Genomic DNA, 20,569 nt, shown 5'->3' with positions numbered 1-20,569 from the left:
GATCCTCAAATATTATCCCAAATGGATACCAAGGTTCCAGCTCAGTTGCTACACAATAGAGCTCACAGTGTGTCCAAACCCTGCAGATTTCAAGAACACTGAGCATTAGAAATTTTTTAAAAGGCCACAACAAACTAATGCTCTCTACCATGCCAGTAGAACTTTGTGGATGTTGCCATTTTCATATCTGAAAATCTTAGAGAATGAACTATAAATTAACGTAAGTACTTCAGATGAAGTCCTATTTACTAATGTCTTCAGAGAGAGATGAAAACCTCGCTGTGGCTCTCCTGCAAACATTTTGCAAGATTTCAGTGTTTGTGACATGACCTGAATTCCAGACTGGGGATGATTCTGTTACTGGCGAATCTCACAGATTCAGCCTCTGATAATGTCAGAGACACTGCTGAAGAGCGGGTGCTTTAAGAGATGATGAAATGAAAAAAACCAAAACAACCGCAAATAAAGTCCAGTCTTCCACATGAACAGTCAGTCCCTGCTCTCAAGATGTCTGCACAGCTTCAGAACACACATCATCCTTAGCGAAATATCTGAGCGTTTCAGTCACACTGAGGCAGAAGAAGTTTCTGCACCCAAATCACATTTTAGGTTGCTAGAATCCAGCTGCAACACAGTTTTGTTAGGATATTTAAAGCACAATGGTGCAGAATATAGATGAGATGCTGTGCTAAAGAATAGCTTTATCAGTTTCAGCAAAATACATCCAGAAGACAGCAAAGCAAAGAAGCACCATTATTTTAAAGCAAAACAAAAATATCTTATACAGACTCTGCCAATTTGTGGAGCTGCTGGGATTGTATTTTAATGTAACCTATTCACTATAACTACTATGGGTTAGATGTTGCCACTAATAAATGACACAATAATCCTACTACCACTTGGAGGAAGCACAGAGTAGTCAGAGCTCCCAGTGAAATATGTATGGCAGTGTGGCATCTGTGCCAGCAATGGGTAAGGTAAAATCATTAAAAAACATGGTTTCACCAGAAGCACAAAGACCAAAAATTTAGAAGTCTTGCATAAAAAGGAATCTTCTAACCTTCTAACCTGCTTATTTAGTTTTTTAATTTTTACCTATTCCAGTCATCCTTTCTGGTCTGTCCTTGACGAATATAAAAAAGATTTTATTTTGAATGTAATTTTCATAAAATAATCCACAAAAAGCAAGTAGCTGTGAAGGAGCATGTGAGTTGATTACTTTACATACATTTGGGAATTCTTTAGTGGTACTAAGCATCCTCAGTAAATACATCTGGAAAAAGGATATTAAAAAAATTCTTACAGTAGAGGTCCAACCGCCTTCAATGAGATGTTTGTTTCCCCCAGTTGGTACTATAAAAATATATAATGTATAAATCAGCCAAAGATGCAGAATTTGTATAGTTAAGTCTTACATCTTGAACTATAGTTTTTACACTGATAACTAGTAAACCTCTCCCCAGGTTTAATTTATTCACTTTCTTTTTTTTTTAATGTAAAAAGCAAGAGACACACATGAAAGCTGAAAGGAGACACACTGGTAAAACAAGAATTACAAAAAGATGCTGAGGATGGGATTCAATTTACCTGCATATAAGCTTTTAATGCCATCTTAGACAGTCTAGGGACTATGTAAGGATCATCTCTTTGTTGCCAGCTGCCACTCCAGAATGGCACTACTCCTCTGTAAGCCCTATGCCACATCTGCCAGCCCAGTGTGGCTGTCTCAGATATCCCAGGGCACGGAAAATAGCAATGGTTGCTTATATTTAAGTAATTAATCCCACCCTGACCATTTATGCTCAGTGACCTGCAAGCTCTGTCCAAGGTAACCCCAGAGAAGGATGCACCGAGGAGGGAAGGGTGGAGACACCAAAGGCAATCCCTCTGGGCCTGAAACAGCACAGCTGACCCAAACTGGCATATCTTCACAGGGCCCCCTGTGTTACAGGAGTTTATCAGTTGGTTCTTCTGGGTCTTTGTCAACTCAAGGATCTTGCACCACGTTATGTTACATATTGTAGACACTGCAGAGTTAAGAGAAACAGGAAAATTTTGGCTTCCCCTTCACATTTTGTCCATATGATGAGGGAACAGCCCTCAGATACAGGTTGCTGTCAAGACCAAGGAAGAGATCAATATATATTTGTAGCCAGGAAATCTGTCCCAATAAAATGGAGTCTAATCACTAATCAGTTGTCTTTGCTTCTTGACTACTTTGCTTTTTTTTTCCTCTTTTTAAATCTCGCCTTCCTTGATTCTCTTGTAACTGCTACCTGAACAGAGCATGATTTCCTTTTCTACTTTCTTTTCGTAACCACTTAGGATCTTGTATCTTTGAAAGGTGCTGCCCATCAGAGATTGCAATCTGCCTCATACAGTTCTCAGTTATGCTTAAATCTTCTTTTATCCTTCAAAGGCTGGCTGAAAGAAGTGTCAGGTCATTATTTCAGGCTGTTGCTCAATACTTAGGCTTAACAGCTTATGATCTCTCTCTTCACTAAAGACCTTCATTCACTGAAGGTCGAGGTATTAGGGTGTTATTTTTAAATATATTCCCAGCAGTGAAGAGTTAAAAATAGTGTTCTACGAAAATGCACAGTAATTGGTTAAACCTTGTTAGCCATCACATGAAGATGTAACTCCTCCCAGGAAAAGACACAGCCAAAGCAGCTTTGACATGGATTTATACTTAGAAGAGCAGCTGCAGGCCTACAGGGAAGGAGTTCACAACATAGGCTCTTGGATTATGAGCAGAAAAAAACAACTTCATTCTGGAAAGGAAGGGAATGAGACATGCAAAAAAATTTTCCTCATCGTGAACTACAGGTGAATTCTGTGGATTCTGTACTTTGGAACAACCACCATTAGACAGAAATCTTAAGAAGATGGAGCTGGGAAAGGCAAAGCTGCTGAGAACTGGCCTCAATGCTTTATATCAGGCCATCCATCCGATGCATGGAATCGCTTGGACAGATGGGAAACAAGTGATACTGACTGCTTTATACTACCAAAACGGAGAGCTGAAGTTTGGCGACTCAAGTGTTCTTGGCCAATTTGACCACGTTCATGGGCTTTACTGGGGTCCATGTTGCTCTACAGACATCCCAGCTCTACTTGCTGTTCAGCACAAAAAGCACGTAAGCATTTGGCAGCTGGGCTACAGCACTGCAGAGAGGAAAAAACCCTTGATTTCTCAGACCTGTGAAGTTGGTGAGCCATTCCCACTGCTCTCTCAGGGCTGCGTCTGGCATCCAAAGAAGGAGGTCTTGGCTGTGCTTACAAAACGGGATGCTTCAGTCTTGCATGCTGTTCGTACTGACAACACACGGGTTAAGGCAGATATCAAGAGCAGTGGGCTCATCCACTGTGCTTGCTGGACAAAGGATGGTAATCGTTTAGTAGTTGCTATAGGCAGTGCCCTGCACTCCTACATATGGGATCATGCTCAGAAAACTCTAAATATCTGCTCCTTTTGCCCAGTCTTTGAAGTGGGAGGTTATATTTGTGCTATAGAAGCCACACTGGATTTCCAAATTGCTGTAGCTACTGAGCTTCCTTTAGATAATATCTGTGGTTTCAATGCAGGCATTGCATTTGATGTGCCGTCTGGTACAGAAGCGGGTTCTTTAATCTCACACTCTGCTCTGGTGCTCGGTGATGAGGAATACTCACTGGACACGAGAAGAAAGTCCATAGATTCAGACAGATCAGGTGGTGATTCAGTTGCTTCTTCTTCGTCAGGTCCCGTGGATTTAACCCATATCCTTGCAAACCACCGTCGGTCTGATCCCAGTCCTCTCGTTACTCTGAAACGCAAAGACTCTGCAGCAACAAATGGTCAAGATTCTTCACACTTGATCTTGGTGACTTTTGAGAGGAAAGTAACCACCACCAGAAAAGTCACCATCCCGGGTATTCTGGTTCCTGATATAATGGCTTTTGACCTTAGAGCTCAGATTGTGGCAGTAGCCTCTAATACTTCTAACATTGTTCTGGTGTATTCAGTAACCTCTTCCTGCATGCCTCACATTCAACAAATCCAGCTGGAAAAAAATGAAAGACCAAAAGGCCTATGCTTTTTAACAGATAAACTCTTATTGATTCTGATTGGTAAGCAGAAGTTCCCTGATCCTAATCTCATTCCATCTACAAGTTCAGACAGGTATGTAATACGTCTTATGATCAAAGAATTGCTGCTGGAAGACAATTCTTCAGCAATGCCTGAGACTAAGCAGAATACGTTTCATAACTTTGAATCCTCTGTTAATATACCTGGAAAAAGAAAGTTCTTTGAAAGTCTTGCTACAGAAGACCAGCGTCAAAGCAGGGAACTGTTAATACCAAGAAGCACAGTTATTCAATCACCAAGTGGTAGGAGAAGACTCATCGAAGAAGTAAAGAGCCCTAGTTATGAGCAGAGCTCTTCATCAAGTGTGAGTGACCTGGATGAAAAAAGGCTTCCAGGTGACTCCTTGGTGGCCTTGGAAACTTTGGATGCTGAACCTATGAATCGCTCAGTGTCTCTTCGTGGTTTTGGATCACCTACCAGGATTTCCAGCAGACCAACGTCCCCTAAAGTGCAGTTCAATGTGATCCAAGAAACACCAAGTTCTCCTAAAAACAACAATTTGCCAAGTGAAAGAGGAGTGGGTCACATATCTAGAAATTTAGAGAGACTTTGTGGCAGCTTCAATGAGTTACAAGTGAGTCTTTCTGAAATAACAGACTTCGCCAGAAACGGAAGGAGGATATCGTTGGCCTATCCATGCTCACAGGAACCACCCGTCGTTCATATCACTTACCAGGTAACATTTTATCAGCTTAAAAATATTGCAATAGGACACTAAACTTTTAAACAATCTTGCATGTATTTAGGTTTAAATCAAGAGGAAGAACTTAAGTCTTATCAACCCATGAGAAGTGCAACCTTGGTTTGGCATCAAGTTTAATCTAAAGTGGAATTATAGTTTGTCATTGGAACAATAACTCAGGATGATGTGGGTAGCTTAGAGAATACTTCACATGGGAGTTTTGTCTGTTTGTTCTTTGTCTATGTGCAGCTGTCTTGAACACTGGCAGATTTTGTGTGCATTTGTCAAAGAGAGAGAACAGAGCCAAAGAGCTGTTAATGTACAAGAGGTTTATGTTAGTTTAGTGCAGAGCTGAGCCAATGAGTAGGGTGGTAGTAGCCCACCAGAAACATAATAAATTCAAACTCAAGTTCAAGTCCAAAGTCTGAAGATAGCCAGACTCACAGAAAGACTGAAACAAAGCACTGAATTGCAATTTATGGAAAATTCAAATGGGCATGACATGAATTTGGCTTATTCCTACTTTGATTTCTCACCACTAATCTTCACAGAGCTGGATGTGCTCAATTTGTAAAACATATTGCCACTTAAAATTTTCTGGGAAAAAAATCACAACCAACCAAACAAAAACCCAATCCATCAATATGTAATTAGCATTTCATTAAATAAATAGAAGAATGTCAAACCATCATGCTCCTATCTAACCCTTGTTGTGGCAAATTTCCTACTGGCTTCAATAAGAATTTGAGCTAAGGAATGTAGGTTGGGTAATTATTTCTGGCTATTCTTAGTATTATCTGCAGTAACACTAACACTATCCTGATCAAATTTTTGAACATGCTGATGATAGTGGTATTGCTGCTAAAACTAGAGTCCCTTTCAGGATGTAGATGCCAATTATAAACGCATTCTTATCTACTGCAACATAAACAGCATTGTGTCAAAACAATACATTACACTGTGATGATGCTGAAGTATGTACTTCTCGAACAAATTTGACTTCCTTTTACTTTACAGAATTCCATCAAGACATCTAAGTACCCCTCCTTAAACACTCATTAAGGGAATGGTGACTCAATTCAATCATGTTAGTTAGTTTTTAGCAATCATTTACTTGGCATTTAAGCAGATTCTAGTATGCTGTCTCCTCTGGATAAAAGCAAAGCCTTCGATCTGAATTAGTCAATAATTTAACTTGAATACATTATACAAATTCTGGTGAAAAAAACAACATATCTATTTTAAATAATTTAGGATTTTATTGGCCAAGAAGCAAGCCCTTCTGTTCTTCAGCATGTTCGAATTAATTCTGATTTCTTAACATAAATCAACTTATTTATTTAGCAAGCATCCCTGTCTCTAGGATTCAATTGGATTAACCTTTCCAAAGAGAAGTTTTATTTGTGATACATAATCTAAGATCTGAAGTCGCTGTGCATGTTTGCTTGCACAAGTAGTAAGAATTAATTAATCTGGTTTTTCCTTTGGAAGTAAAGAAAAAGAAGTGCTTCTAAAATACTGCTACACAAACTACACTTAGAAAGGAAGACTTATTTATCTGAACAGGTTAGTTTCACATGGAGCCAGCAGCAAGAGCTGCTAGCACCACGTTATAATGACTCAGAAAATGTGCCACTTAAATGCCTTTCCACGCACAGCTTTCCTGGGGAAGTCTCAACTAATGCCTTGCATAGTTCAGCCCCTGTTCTGAAATCTAACAGGATCACAGCATGATGCCAAAAAATAATGAAAAATAGACTTGGCAAAAAGGTCTCCAGACAGACAGGGAAATATTTGCTTCATGGGCAGCTAATAATTTTCAGAGAAAATAGTTGTTTTGATTAGTTTAGGTTCAGACATCTGAACCTTGTTCCTCCTTCAGGAGTTGATTAGCGCACTGTGAGCTCAGAGACCAGCTGGGCTGTGGGTTCCAGCCAGACTTTGTGTTCACAGTGCAAAAAGTCAGGAAATAGCTTTATTGCCGTATGATATAAATATCAGCCAGTGGAAAACATTCTAAGCTTTAGCAACGCTGCAGTCCAGTCAATAATATGGCCATTATCTTTCAGCTCTTTGTGCCAAGTGCGTGTCTTCTTAAGTGTCTGTATAATCCCCAGCACAGCCGAGGCTCAATCCTGATTGAGAAACCTATTGTTCTATAAAATATAATGATCAGTACTGCGTAACTATATGCATTTAAAACATAAAAGGAAGTTTAAAACACAATAGAAAAAAACGTAGCAATAATTAATGAGCAATTACGAACACTGCTGTGCAGAAGCATTATCGACATATTTATGTGTGTTTTCAGGTCTGCTTGGAACACAATAAACCAAAACATTTTTACTTAATAATTCATAATATCTGCTCACTAAATAGTCTTCAAAACCTTTGTTTATCCTGTTAGTGCAAGCCTGGCTATAACTCCTCTGAAGTCACGTCCATGCAGTGCTACCAGAATTTATATTCCTTGTAGCCCACAGCCATAGAAGAAAATCACGATCACTCACACTTTGGAAATGTCACTGCACTATCACTTGTGTAATAGCATTCAGCCACCGGAGGTAACTTGATCATTCAACCCTGAAAAGCAAATATTATTGCTCTTTCATCACATACAGACTTGTGATTCAGGGTAGTGTGGGAGGCCAGACAGACAAATGCAATAAGAGGATATTATTTAAAAATTTAAAAAAAAAAAAAAAGAAAAGGATCTGTCACAGATTTGTTTCTGTTTCATTTTGCAAAAAGATACTTTTATCATCCTTTTCTTCCAGAAAAGAAACAGCTGCAGAATATTTAAACTGGTCTCATTCAAAAGCTAATTACAGTGGAAATAAAGCCAATCTGGATTTGAAATTACAGGCATTTAGGCAAACCTCTCCAGAAGGAATAAGATTCATCTTAATATCTTAAAACTCTACATTTTGCTCACGAGCAGTACTATGTCAAAAGTGTATATCACTGAGAGCATTTATTGCATAATTAAACAGGAAATAAATATTTTTCAGCAATCAGTCACAATGACTTTCTTTTCTTAGGACTCACAATAATTGCACACAAGTAAATTTTTACTTTTATAGTATCCTCATACAATTTACTATGGGCAACTTTATTGCCAAGGTCAGCTATAAAATAAACAATTTTTTTTTTACACAGAGCTGGGAGATTAATAGAGAGGATCCAAACATATGGCAGTAAAATTCTTCTGATAGGAATACGTGACGTAAAGAAGGGGGCTGGAAGAGGGGGCACAGTAAAATGAGCAAAGACCAGGCTGCAATGATAAGCTGTAATAAGACCATGAACCTTTCTTAAAATCCAAAGGGCAATTTTGACTCTTGAGCAATGGAAAGTAAGTCATGAAAATGATGGAAGAGGGAGGTGATGTGACTGTTCCCTGGAGTAAGAAACTAGTCAGCTATCCTGAAATTTCGAAGGAAGAGATTTAGGATGACTGTAAAAGAAAGACCTGTAGTAGTCAAGAGAAGGTGTGATTAATGCATGGATAACATTTTGAGCAAAGGTTGAGGAATTTGTTATGAACAAATTCTGTCAACAATGTTCTGAAACTGATCAATAGCAGACAAGCAGAGGGGACACAAAACCTTTCATTAGAGCAAATGATTTGTTTGTTGGATACACAGACACAAAAGAAAAGGAACATGCAGTGTCAAAAATGAAGCCAAGTTTTCATGCTGTGCAAAGAAAGTAAAGATCTGAGTTAAAAAAACCAAACCACTCAAAGTATAAAGATGATGGAAGCACAAGCACAAAATGTATATCTTAGAGGACAGTACATCTGAAAACAATAGTTGCAGGACTATTAACAGGGAGCCACGAGTAGAGAAATCCCAGTATCATATCACCTGCAATGCTGATGTGCTATAAACGCAAACTGCACTGGGATTTAAGCACCTCTGAGCACCTGAGATCTCTTCCAGCGTAAACATTTTACAGGCTTATGCTTCTCTGCCAGGTTAATTAAGGTTGCAATCGGAATGTCCCACATAAGGGCAAGAAAAGGTATTAAGATCTCCACCACAATAAAACCAGGATGCATCAAAAATCAAGCAGGAATCAGAGTAACAGTAGAAATCATGACAGATAAAGGGAGCAGTGCAGGGTGAACACCTAATTGCCACTACCTGTGGCAATGATGCACAAGGCTCAGTGAGACACAGAATGTAAAAAATCATTGTTCTCATTCCTCCTCAGTGTTCTTCCTTATCTATTTAAGTCCCTGTTCATTGTTTTCTGGGCCAGAACCCCCACATGTAGCTAATTTACTAGGTTTTTTTCTCATCCTGCACAATGAATGCGGGGGCAAGGTAAAAGCAAGCTGAGTAATGGGTACTAAGGTATCAAACCTGAAATAACTATCGGAGTAAAACATGGAGAGCTGAAATCAAGGCTTTAAGAGAATGAAAACAGTTCTAGGTAACCACAGCACTACTCATCATACAATGCAGGGAATGGGACAGACTAACCTGACATCTTTCCCTTATATAAGAACTGAATTTTAACACCAAGGAGATGAAGAATATTTAAAATACTTGTAATTCAGTACAGTACTTGAAATTATGCTACAGGGGAAATTATTTGTTCAACAGCAGAGTATAGTGATTAATAGAAGAAAAATAAGGTTATTGTGGTTACGGAATCAGCTGGAAGGAAGGTAGTAAATGATTATAGTAATATAGAAGAAAATGGGAAAAATTTACTAGTGGATTTTCTCATGATTGAGCTTCAGGCTTATCATAAATTTTCATTAATGCTCTGCTGAGTTATGCTAATAAAATATGCATATGACATTAAATCAGTAGTATTTTCAATAGAGGATAAGGATATCACACCTGTAAATTGATGACCTTAGCATCTAGATTAAAAAGAAAAGGATTGAATTGAACTAAATGAACTAGTACGAAGTGCATAGCGATATATTCCAGGATTAACAGATGAAATTTCTGCTTTAAACTGGGTATTCATTAGTTACAAACAACTAAGGATGACAAGAGCTTGTACGTGTTAAGCGACTACAAGATGATTATGAATCAAAAATATGATACTTTTATGAAAAGAACAAAGGCGGTGTGTAGGTACATCAGTGAAGCACATCACTCAGCAGGTAATGCAGCACTGGGCACACAGCTGGGAGGCCTCATCTGGAAAACAACTTACATTCCTAGACATCCAATGGCAAGAAAGACACATTCAGACTTGAACTGATCATTAACCCAGTGTTAGTAAAAGCAATACTGATTGGTAGCACATTCTTATTTACCTCACTGTCTCATCAGTTGTTGAATTTAAGTTCATTAAGATGATCTCAGCACCCAGGCAAGCGTGGGCAGTTTATTAGGAAATACAAGACGAATGGTGAAAAGGTCAGGATGCAGAAGCAGCTCCAGCTGACAGCTCAGTGGGGTGCAAAAAAGAGATGGAAAACACGTTCATTTATCATGCAGACATGCAGTGTATGTAACATCTAATGCCTTTTTGCCTTAGTAAATGATTTTTGAACAACAGTTTGGCACTGCTGTTCTGGGCTGGCTGCTGCCCAGAACACCCTTTACAGGCTATAAAATCTGACTGGGGGCAGGCTGACATGGGTGAAGGAAAACAATTATTGAATTGATGGTTTCTTTTTGCTGGATTTTTGTTGAGGGAGAGTTGACTTGACATACTACAGGAAGTTGGCTAAAGAAACTTAATACTCACTCATGCATGTGGAAATATATTTGTTTCTTCTGTGATTAATATGTTCTTAGTCTACCAATAAACTTTGGTTTAGGACAAAGCAACTAGCATAATGGATTTCAGTTTGAGAATTTTAAGTCCTTTGGCTTCTACTGGAGATAAATAGCAACACAGCAAAGCCAGACATGGCTTTTGGGAAGAGGTGGGTTAAATTTATTTTGCCTAGAAAATTGTCTTTGAGTTAAGGCATGAAAATGGGAAATACTGGGATGAGATTTTAGTTGTACTTCTAACTCTGTCACAAGTTGCTTCCATCACCTTGAGTAAATCTCTTAAGCTTCCTGTGTAATGGTATGATCCTCTATAAAAAGAGAATACTAAGAGTTACCTGCCTTACAAGAGTGCACGGGTTTAAATCAGGTAATCTGTGATAGGACATGTGTGAACACATTCCTGAAAGAGAAGGCACGTTATCATCCTTAAACTAAGCATTAAACAAAAAAGGTTAAACAATTAGAAGATTAAAACAGAGGAAGATTCTTGACCTGACAGAATTTGTCAAAAAATAAAAATAAATGTAAAGTTGAATCAGTTTATCATTATAAATAGAAGTATATGACAGAGAGAGTAGCTCATATGAATGCTCATAAGTGATGAAAGACAACTCTGAGACAATCTTTGAGGTCTGTAATTGAAATACAGTTTAGGATAAAAATCAAATGTCATGCAGCTTTGTATATACAAAAACATCTTCCACTTCCAATGGCTGTTCCAACAATAATGTGCAAGGCTAAGTAGGAAACAAACTAGAGCAAAGTCATCGGTAGTACACATTTCCATTCAATTGATTTAAAGTCAACAGCAGCAGAGTTGGTTTTTCGATTATTCTTGAGTTGAAGCATATCTAAATGAAAAAAACGAACCACGCAGGTCAAGGCAATGTGCCTGTCTCTTTTACAGTCCACCTTTTTCTATAATTCATTAACTGAAGTATCAGTTTGAATAAACTCTGCTATTTCAATCTGAAATCAGGAAAATGAAGCAGTTCTTAGCATGAAAATGCAGCAGTGAAAAGCTTTGCACAAGCACCCGTAGAGGCAAAGAGCATCCTTGCAATGTCTATGCTAAGCACCTGCTCATTGCTGAACATTCAGCCCGTTGAGTTTTAGGTGTATTTAGGTTCAATAGCATATAGAATAGAATACAATAGAATAGATAATTTGAAGAGACAAAAAAATTCTCTTATATACTTACAGCTATAATAAAAGGTTGCTGTAAGTTTCTGATTAAGAAAATTATACTTCTTTGATGCATTTCTTAGGTATTTCCTGTATTAATTATGCAGCAGCAAATTTCTGGCTATTTTGAATGGGAAAAGAGATAAGAAGACCTTTGAAAGTTGGAAAGTTCATATTTTTAATGGAAAGATTTTTTTTATTGTTCTTATATATAAAATAAGTCATAATAAATAAATAAATAACAATCAGCCATAGACTATCTGCATGACCAATTTATAGCAGAGTGGTGGAAAAGACTTTTGGAACAGTCAGTAGACATTCTGATTTACGGAATCCAATGTAGCTGCATGACAGCATAGATACTATGTACAGAAAAGTGAAAGTGATTGATTTAGAAAGGTTGTTACACAGCAAAAAAGCACATGTTCACTGAGAGAGCAACTGTCAAAAGACAGCACAATTAGAAATGAAGACAAGCATTAAAAGAGACATTTATTTAGTCAAAGGTTAGATTACTGTGCACAGGAATAGAAGATGCAGTTGTGAATTCATTCAACTGTAAGTTTCACATTAGCAACAAAGATTCAAGGGTATGAAGTAGACGCAGACAGGGTAGGACTAGAAGAGGAGTCAGGATAGATGACATCCATTCAACCCCTTCTAAAACATTACCTTGGATCTCTTCTAAATGTACAAGACAGAAAGGTCTGGGAAATAGGGTAAATAGACTGTTTACTCATATAACAAATACGTACAATATGGGGGCATTGCAAACATAAAGATGCCAGAGCAAAGAAATAAAAAACAACAAAGCAAATCACAACACATGGAACTACACTGGTGGAAAGCAAAGGAAAGGACAAAATTAAATTCAGAGGACAAAGTAAAACAATGTTATTTAGAAGAAAATGTCCCATTCACATATTTCATAATGACATTAAGTCACTGGAAAATGTTCAAAGTTAAAATGACTTTCCAGAGAAAGCAGACCAGAAAAGGTAAATGCAAATATATATCCATTCCATAACCATAGTAGCTCGACTATTTTGTGGTCCTTGTACCAGAGTGATGGAACATAAAGGTGTCAATTCTCAGGGACACGCAGATTTCATGAAGCACGAATGAACCCACTTTGCATTCAAGTGTGTTCTTTCAGTAAATGTCAGGGCAAATTCCAGGACTGTAAATCCATACATTCCCTCACCTTCCCAAGCTACCTTGCTATTACAGCTTCTCAGGGAAGAAGCTGTCACTATGTCCAGTCTCTCTGCAATTTTCCCTGTGTCAAAATAACCCTGAGGTTACTTTAGCTGACCAGTGGATATCCAAACCTCCCACGCATCCAGCTGAAACTGAGCACGGTACTCATTTGCCCTGGCAGCATCTTGGACAACGTTATTCCAGGCATGATACATTCCCTGCCACTGAACTGACTCTTCAGGCAGACAGGCCCAACAGACACATGCCCCAGTACATTATACACACAGGGCTGATGCAGCTTTGAGCTGCAGCTCACAAAACAGAAAGCAAAGAGGCATTTTCATAATCCTCACATGGGACTGAGATTTTGTTTAGAATGGCACTGCATGATGATGTCGAGTATAAACTGCAGAGTTTGTACAAAGAGAAAGAAAAAGCAAAATCTCTAAAGAACTGAAAGGCGTATGAGCAGAGGAATGGTTAAAAGAACTCAGGCTCAATGTCTAAGCCATTAACAAGATATTTTCTTTTATACACATGCATTTGAAGAAAAGCTTTTCAAACGGATTGGTTACTGAAGAAACAAAAGATGTTCTCCTCTGTGATGGCAAGATCCATTTGAGTTTAGTCCAGCAGCTGTTTGATCTGCCCGTCATTGAAATGAAACATGGTAAGTTCTTTTTATTTCTGGTATCTGATTTCACCTGTGACCTTTAGTATAAAGAGGCATTTGTGGTAGAATAATTACTCCAGACTACAGTAAAATGAGATAAATGACTTTTTCTGACAAGTGTGTGTTTTCCCCTGTCTGAAATACAACAGAGTGTCTCTTGAAATCATTTAAATGCTGAGTAACTGCAGAACAACCTGTTAGCAGAGTAGTATGTTAGATACCTCTACAGAGCAAGGCTGAGAAAATAATCAGCATACTGTGTTACCTGGAAGTACAAGTGCTGCCTTGAGACCTTATGGTATTTTGCTTCACCCATCTTTACAAGCTTATGCCAGACCTGACAATAGAGTGTAGGCTGGTGAAAAATTAATTCTCAGAATATTATATATATATTTATGTATCAACCAGCATTTGGGACTCTTTTAATGTAAGATAAACAATGAAGCTCAATGTTCTTATTTGCCAGTCTCCCATTTTTGCCACCTACCACTGATTAACTTGTCAGTACAGAAGCTGTGAGGGAAACCATGGCCCCAGACTGGCCTCTGAACTGCCTTGTCCCTGTTGGTTCCTGTGTGTCACCTTCTCAGCAACACACACAGTCATTTTTCAGCCATTTCTCTGTACTGCTTCTGGTGGTTTTTCTCATCACAGTCTACTATGGTCCTCTTTCTGAGGCTGTTCCAGAAGATAAGGATATGCAGGTTTCTTATTTTTGTCAGCAGTCTCCCTGGTCTGTGCAGTGCAGTGGAAGCACATGTGAAAAAGCTCTACCTGATATTAAGGCCTGAGCTATTTCCCAACAGCCTTCTACAGTAACACAATGCAGCACTGCAGGGCAAGGAGACCATTTTTGATCTGTATTTCCAGCTCTTGATTCTGGAAAGAAATGCCCATAATAAACAACAGGACAGAGAAAACCTATTTTCAGCTCTATAGAACAGTTGAATATTTCATTAGCAGAACACCACTCCTCAATTTCATGCATTAGAGTTCAGAGATATCAAAAAGATAATGTCTCAGAATCATCCTAACATTTTCCTCTTTCTGTTCGATTTTCTGAAATTGAGTTTGTTTGCTTACAACAAAAGAAAAACTGAAACAAGAATCTTTCTAAAACTCAGCAAAATCCTGCAAAATTATCAGTTTGGGGGTAGAAGTAGTTATGCAGCTCTTTATGCAGTTTTGGCTGGAACACATTTATGTTCCTAAAACTTTCCTCTGACATCAGACATGAATATTAAATGTGAAGTTTAAAAATATCACTCCCATTCTTTAGTGCTATATAATTAAAGGGGATGTAATAAAGAGCATGCTTGTATCGTAATGACAGCCTGGCCTTTTTTACTATGAATAAACACTTAAACTTTAATAGGTTGGCGGGAAAAAATTCACAGCTTCAGGCCAAATTCATGCCCACAGCAAGGCTTTTGAGATCATCAGAGCAATAAACTCAGGCTCATTGTTTGCCCTTTAAGCCCAGGACTGTAATACCTGTGCTAAATACAGTCTGTCATGGAGTGCCCTGCTACCAGCACACAGAAGTCTCTCTTTTTGGCGCATCATCATCGTAATAGTTGTTCATAGCAAAAGGGTGCTACACTCTGCACAAGGCTTCTCCACCACTGCAATATTTTGTGGGATATGCTGCAAAGCAAGTTATCAATGACACAGAGAATTTCAAACCTTTACAAGGGATGAAAATAGGAAGTCCCAAGAGTTTGACATAAGAGTATTCTTCATCAATTTGACCAACAACGTAACATCCGTTTGGACAATAGAACTTCCACTTTCAGGTCCACTGCTCAGAGAACCTGAAGTCTGTCCAGAATTAGATAGAAAGTATTAAGAGCAGAAGATTAAAGATTCATGGTTCAGAATGACAATCTTCTTATGATGTAACAGATGACATGACAACATGCAATAGTGTCTCAGCCTGGAAAAGTGCTTTGTTAATAGTTTAAGGAGGGGACAAAAATTAAACATGCTTCTTCTGGATTTTCTACATTTTTTTTTTTCCACATTCCATTTCAAAGACAGTTTTGTCTCCCAAAATCTGAAATCCCAACATGGAACATATCAGGGCTTTCTTTCCTTCATATCCCAGCTAATGCCCCTACTCAGTAATGACAGGATATGCTCTAAGGAAAGTGTGTCATACAAGGGCTCCCACAATGACTTTCAGTTACCACAGATTTTCTTTTCTTTTTCATAAAATGTCAAACTGAAAAATAAAGACAAATGGAGAATTCACTATTTTCTATAAGAACTGCAATATCCAGTCCAAAAGAACAGATGAATCACTAGAAAGAAAGAAAAAAAAAAAGATGGTACATATAGCTTCATTTTCAAGATGACTTGCAAAGGAAAGTAAAAGACAAAGATGGGGAGGTTTGTTTTCTGCTTCTATGCAATAAAGAAAGTGAATCTGAATGGTATTGAGGTCTTTGATTTTAATCTTGTTTCTTTTCAGAGAAAAAAAAGGATTAAAAATGTCATTCAGATTTTGTTCATCCTCTTTATGAGAAGATTCAAGAAATAATTAAAGGACAAGAAATTTTATTGTATCAGCATTTAAAATCATATTCAAGGTGTAACTTCCATTTGCTGTATGAATTTGAAAACATACTGAACAATCTTGGTTTGATAGTAAAGGAGATGGAAACCCCCACTGCCTTCAAGAGTAAATACAGCACAATCATTTTCTTTGCCAGCTTTTCCAGTTTTTATGATCTCTCTGTCATTTGGGTAGAGCAGATGAGTGAAAAGGCTAAGCAGAAGTAGATGTCACTAGAACAAAAGTCAGCATGGAAAGGCTGGCTGAGTTTTCAGAAGATGGAGATACTTCTAGATTATCAGAACTGGCAAAGATGCACCTTGTCTTTGAACTTGATTTAAATAAGGGACAAAATGCCTCAAACCTTGCAAGACCTTTCATTTAGCCCCTCACTGCATTTACACAAAGGTGTATTGAGCACGGATTGTCAGACCTTAATGTCATTAGCGTAATAAGGCTTTAGTGCACAAAAAGGAGCCCTGCTCTGCTTGCATGCTGGCTGACTTTGACAAACGTGCTTCTACATTTACGTAACCAGAGCTGTGCACTCATTTGCTTTTTTTTTTTTTTTTCGCTTAATTTTTGTAGGCTCTTCTTGGATTGTGCTCACTGCAGACAAGGACGGCTTTGTGCCATTAATATTCAGAGCCACACAAGAGATAATCATAAGGGATGGAAGTGACAGTTCAGAAGTCTGCGGAGGTCACTCCTACAAAAAAAACATCCCAATGCGACCACCGAGCAGAGTGACATAATTTCTGAATAAAGAACCCTAATGACCTTCTTTTCTCCTGCAATACAGAGACATTCTGCAGTCTCAGACACTGAGTGACTAGAAAGCTGTCTTCTGTACTTTCAATGTATTTTAACTGTAAAGTCTGTGGCATGGTTACACTATAGCTACATCCTGAGCTTGGCTGGACCCCCGTGATTTCTTCTGAAGGATGTTCACCACAGCTGTTGTTATTAATGGCTGCCAGTGAAGCAGAGACTAATGTCTACTTTAAGTGTGGTCAAGATGTTCTTGGAGAAACAATATTATGCTAAAAATCATGTTGTAACAACAAATCTAGCTGATGCAGGTGTACTGTCCACACAAAAGCTGAAGAAAATACAACTAAAGAGCTTTTATATTCATTAAGAAAATGGGGAAGGAGAAACAAAAAAAAAGAAAACTGCTTCAGACTCTCTTCTCTGTTCCCGTTGGATCCCATGGAAACCTGCAACATTTTCAGAAATGCTTATTTTTTTATATGAAAATGTTCAATTATTAAAAAGGCTGCATCACTGTTTCCTGTCAGTGTCTTACACAGCATGCAGACTTATACATGCACACAGAAGAGAAAGAAATAATCTTGCAAGATAAATTAAGGATCAAAGACATTGAATGTAAATTTCATTTGGCTAAATGCAAGTGTCTACACTGAACCTTTCATCTACCCTCCTGTAGGATCAGTCAGAAACAGAAAAGCACTTCTACAGCACACTACTCATGCCCTAACAGAGATTTCTAAAACTGATTGTGGTGAACCGTCCCTATTAAAAAAATAAATAAGTGCCTGTTCCTTCCCACTAACTGCAAAAGCAAGCAGGGGGACCGGTTTGAACACAAACATTTACACTCAGCCAGATGAACCTCACCCTCAGAGACAAGAGGCAATACAGATACAGCTGAGGGTCAGCCAGGCAGACTCATGAAAATTAAAGTATTGTGATTATGGTGACAGAAATAGGTATAAGGGGAGAACTTGAATGAACTCCCCAACTTTTCTTCCTCTGAATGCAAAGAGGTGGATTAAGTGTAGTGAGTAGCCACGTGTGGGAGGGCATTTGGACTGCTGAAACCATGGAGAGGTGTGCCTGCTTCACCCTGTACAGCCAGGGAAACAGAAAAGGGATGACACTTATTTAAGCTACTTTTAAGAGTTGTTTTTCATACTATGCATTTTGGGTCTTGTTAATACTCCTGGGGAGTCTTTTTTCCCTGCCTGGGAACCACGGCAAGCCCATTCATAGGGCACAGATACGCTCTGAAGGACCTTAATGTATCTGGAGGTTTGGCATTAGTACCATTCCAGTGATGCAGCCAGAAATCTCACAAGGAACAGTTTCAGTTCTTGAAATAAGTAAACAGTTTTGATTAATTGAATTAAATGTTCTTCTCATGCAAGTATCCTCCCAGAGACAAAGGAATCATCGTTCTAAATCACCTACAACCACAGGCATGCTGGGTAGCCAGGTATATTTGTACTGCCTTGTTTAAGCAGCCTCGAGGAGCACTGCTGATTGTAAAAAAATACCCCAAACAACAAATAAATCTGACTTTTTAACTATTAAACACATCTGTTACTTTGCAGTTATTGGGTTAATTGGATTTCCTGCTACTTTGCATTAAAATTGTGTTCAAAAGGGTATTTGTATTATTACTGCTTTAAAATTTTGGTTTAAGTCATGCTTTCCTTCACTGAAATCAGCATGAAGCACTGAAATCAAATAAGTAACACAGAGGTTCACAGACTTAGTACGGAGAGAAGACATTATCAGATTTCTAAATGACATAGTAATTTCCAAGCAGCAGATGTTTCTAATCCTGCAAATACACTTGAATAACATCCTTGTGTCTCATAACAGTCTCTGGTATTTACAATACTTATGCTATGGCCAAGCAAAATGAAACTTAATTATAACTTACCAGAATGATGGGAGGACATACTTTAGAGGACTACTTAGGCTCAACTCAAGGAAGAACCACAATGAAATTTTTCTCACAAATATTATCTTCTATGAGGAATAGTCCCACAGTTTAGTCCACTTGGATTGAGGGTAATGAAACACTGAAAATATATTACAGGGGAACCCTGAGAAGGTGAAAATCTGATCAGTGAATATCCAGGTGTCAAAGATGACTCAGAACTTATAACTAGACATTTCATTGTCAGCCTGTCACATTAACATTTTAATTTTTCATGCATTACTCTTCCATAAAATGATCTGAACATTGAGAAGATCAGGAATGAGAGGAGATTCTTTGAACAGCTATCAAAGTTTGGTTTGGTTCTGTTTGGTGGAGGTAAAAAAGGACAAACAAACTTTCAGATGACAATACAATTAGCTTCAGGGAATAACTGGCTGTAACATTAAAAAACTTGGTTCTGTGCTGCTTAATGAATTTCTGGATTTGTAATACTTTAGTGATACTTTTTTCTCTGCTGTATGTTGCAAGGGTTATTGAACCTAAGGAGGAACCAATCTGCCTGAAGGTTCTATCATCACCCAGCACAATTAGGTAACAATTGAGAACACCAGTTCATCTTATTAGACACAATTTTATAGGAAGGCTTATGAAAAAAATACTATATATCACTTAAAATTGTAAATGTGAAAGAATAGAACTGCCCCCACATTTATGAACATGCTATTATGTACATATATTTAAAAACAGGTGCTTTAAAGCATATTGATGCACTTAAAAATGGACAACAATTGAACAAAATATTTGTTTCCAGGTAATGACTTAGGAGAGTAGTGCAGTGCAGAACTATCTTATCTAGTGTCTATCACAGGGCTGTAAAGTTAAAATTGAAAGCAATAAAAGCACTGGAAGAAATGCTGAAAAGATTTATGCAAAGCAGAGGATAAATTTTCAGCTTTGGTTTGGATGGAGAACAGATGGAGAATCAGTGAAGTAGAGAGATAGAAGATGACTGTCCTATTAAGCACAAGCTGTACAGAAGATTTTTGCACAAACAGTGATAAAGGCATGTGGAGACAGAGAAGGAATTTGGACCAAACAAGTTGAGCAGAGAGTAGGCTGTGAAAAGGAGAAAAGCATAGACTGAGAAGCGTTCACTATCCTCCAGAAGTGCTATTTCATAGGGCCCAAATCAGTCAATTTAGGAAAAGGGGAGTTGTTTAGATCACCTAAATGTTGTGAAGGCACTAACCCCCTTTTTTGAGTCCTTATTTCACCAGGAGAAAGGGCAGGCTCTTCTGGAAGAATAACAAGACTACTGGGCTAAGCTCCTGTCCAGAGTCACCTGACAGGGAAGTCTATCTCCTGTAATTAAAGCAGAGGAAAGTTAGGAAGACTGGGAGCTTAAATTAGAAGTAGAAGCAGAATGACTCCACTCATGATGCCACACCAGTGGCTCTCAGAAGTCTAAATGGTGTACCAGCTCTTCCAAAACATTTCCCCTGTGAGGAATAAACAACATACCACAAAGTCTAAATTTCCATTTTAATGACTCTGCATCTTTATCCAGCACATTTATATGCATCCCAGCATATTTTTAGGAGTTGCTATAGCTTTACTTAGAAGTACAATCTGCTTCAAAGTAAAATTAAAACTTAGCTTACATTTTCCATAAGTTACCTGCTAAGCATGCAG

General features: G+C 38.2%; 1 protein-coding gene across 1 annotated transcript; it reads left to right on the top strand.

Annotated features, from left to right (window-relative positions):
• Positions 1 to 2,888: 2,888 nt before the first annotated feature.
• LOC126640389 (WD repeat and coiled-coil-containing protein-like) lies at positions 2,889 to 16,937 on the top strand. The gene is made up of 3 exons (XM_050316139.1): positions 2,889 to 4,808; positions 13,502 to 13,622; positions 16,771 to 16,937. The coding sequence occupies exons 1-3, from the start codon at positions 2,889 to 2,891 to the stop codon at positions 16,935 to 16,937; spliced, it is 2,208 nt and encodes a 735-aa protein (XP_050172096.1).
• Positions 16,938 to 20,569: the final 3,632 nt, after the last annotated feature.

Source organism: Myiozetetes cayanensis, unplaced genomic scaffold, assembly GCF_022539395.1.
Source record: "Myiozetetes cayanensis isolate MyiCay16 unplaced genomic scaffold, myiCay2020 scf2-11, whole genome shotgun sequence".
Taxonomy (NCBI): domain Eukaryota; kingdom Metazoa; phylum Chordata; class Aves; order Passeriformes; family Tyrannidae; genus Myiozetetes; species Myiozetetes cayanensis.
Note: the sequence above shows the minus strand (reverse complement) of the source record. Positions and strands in the feature narration are given on the sequence as shown.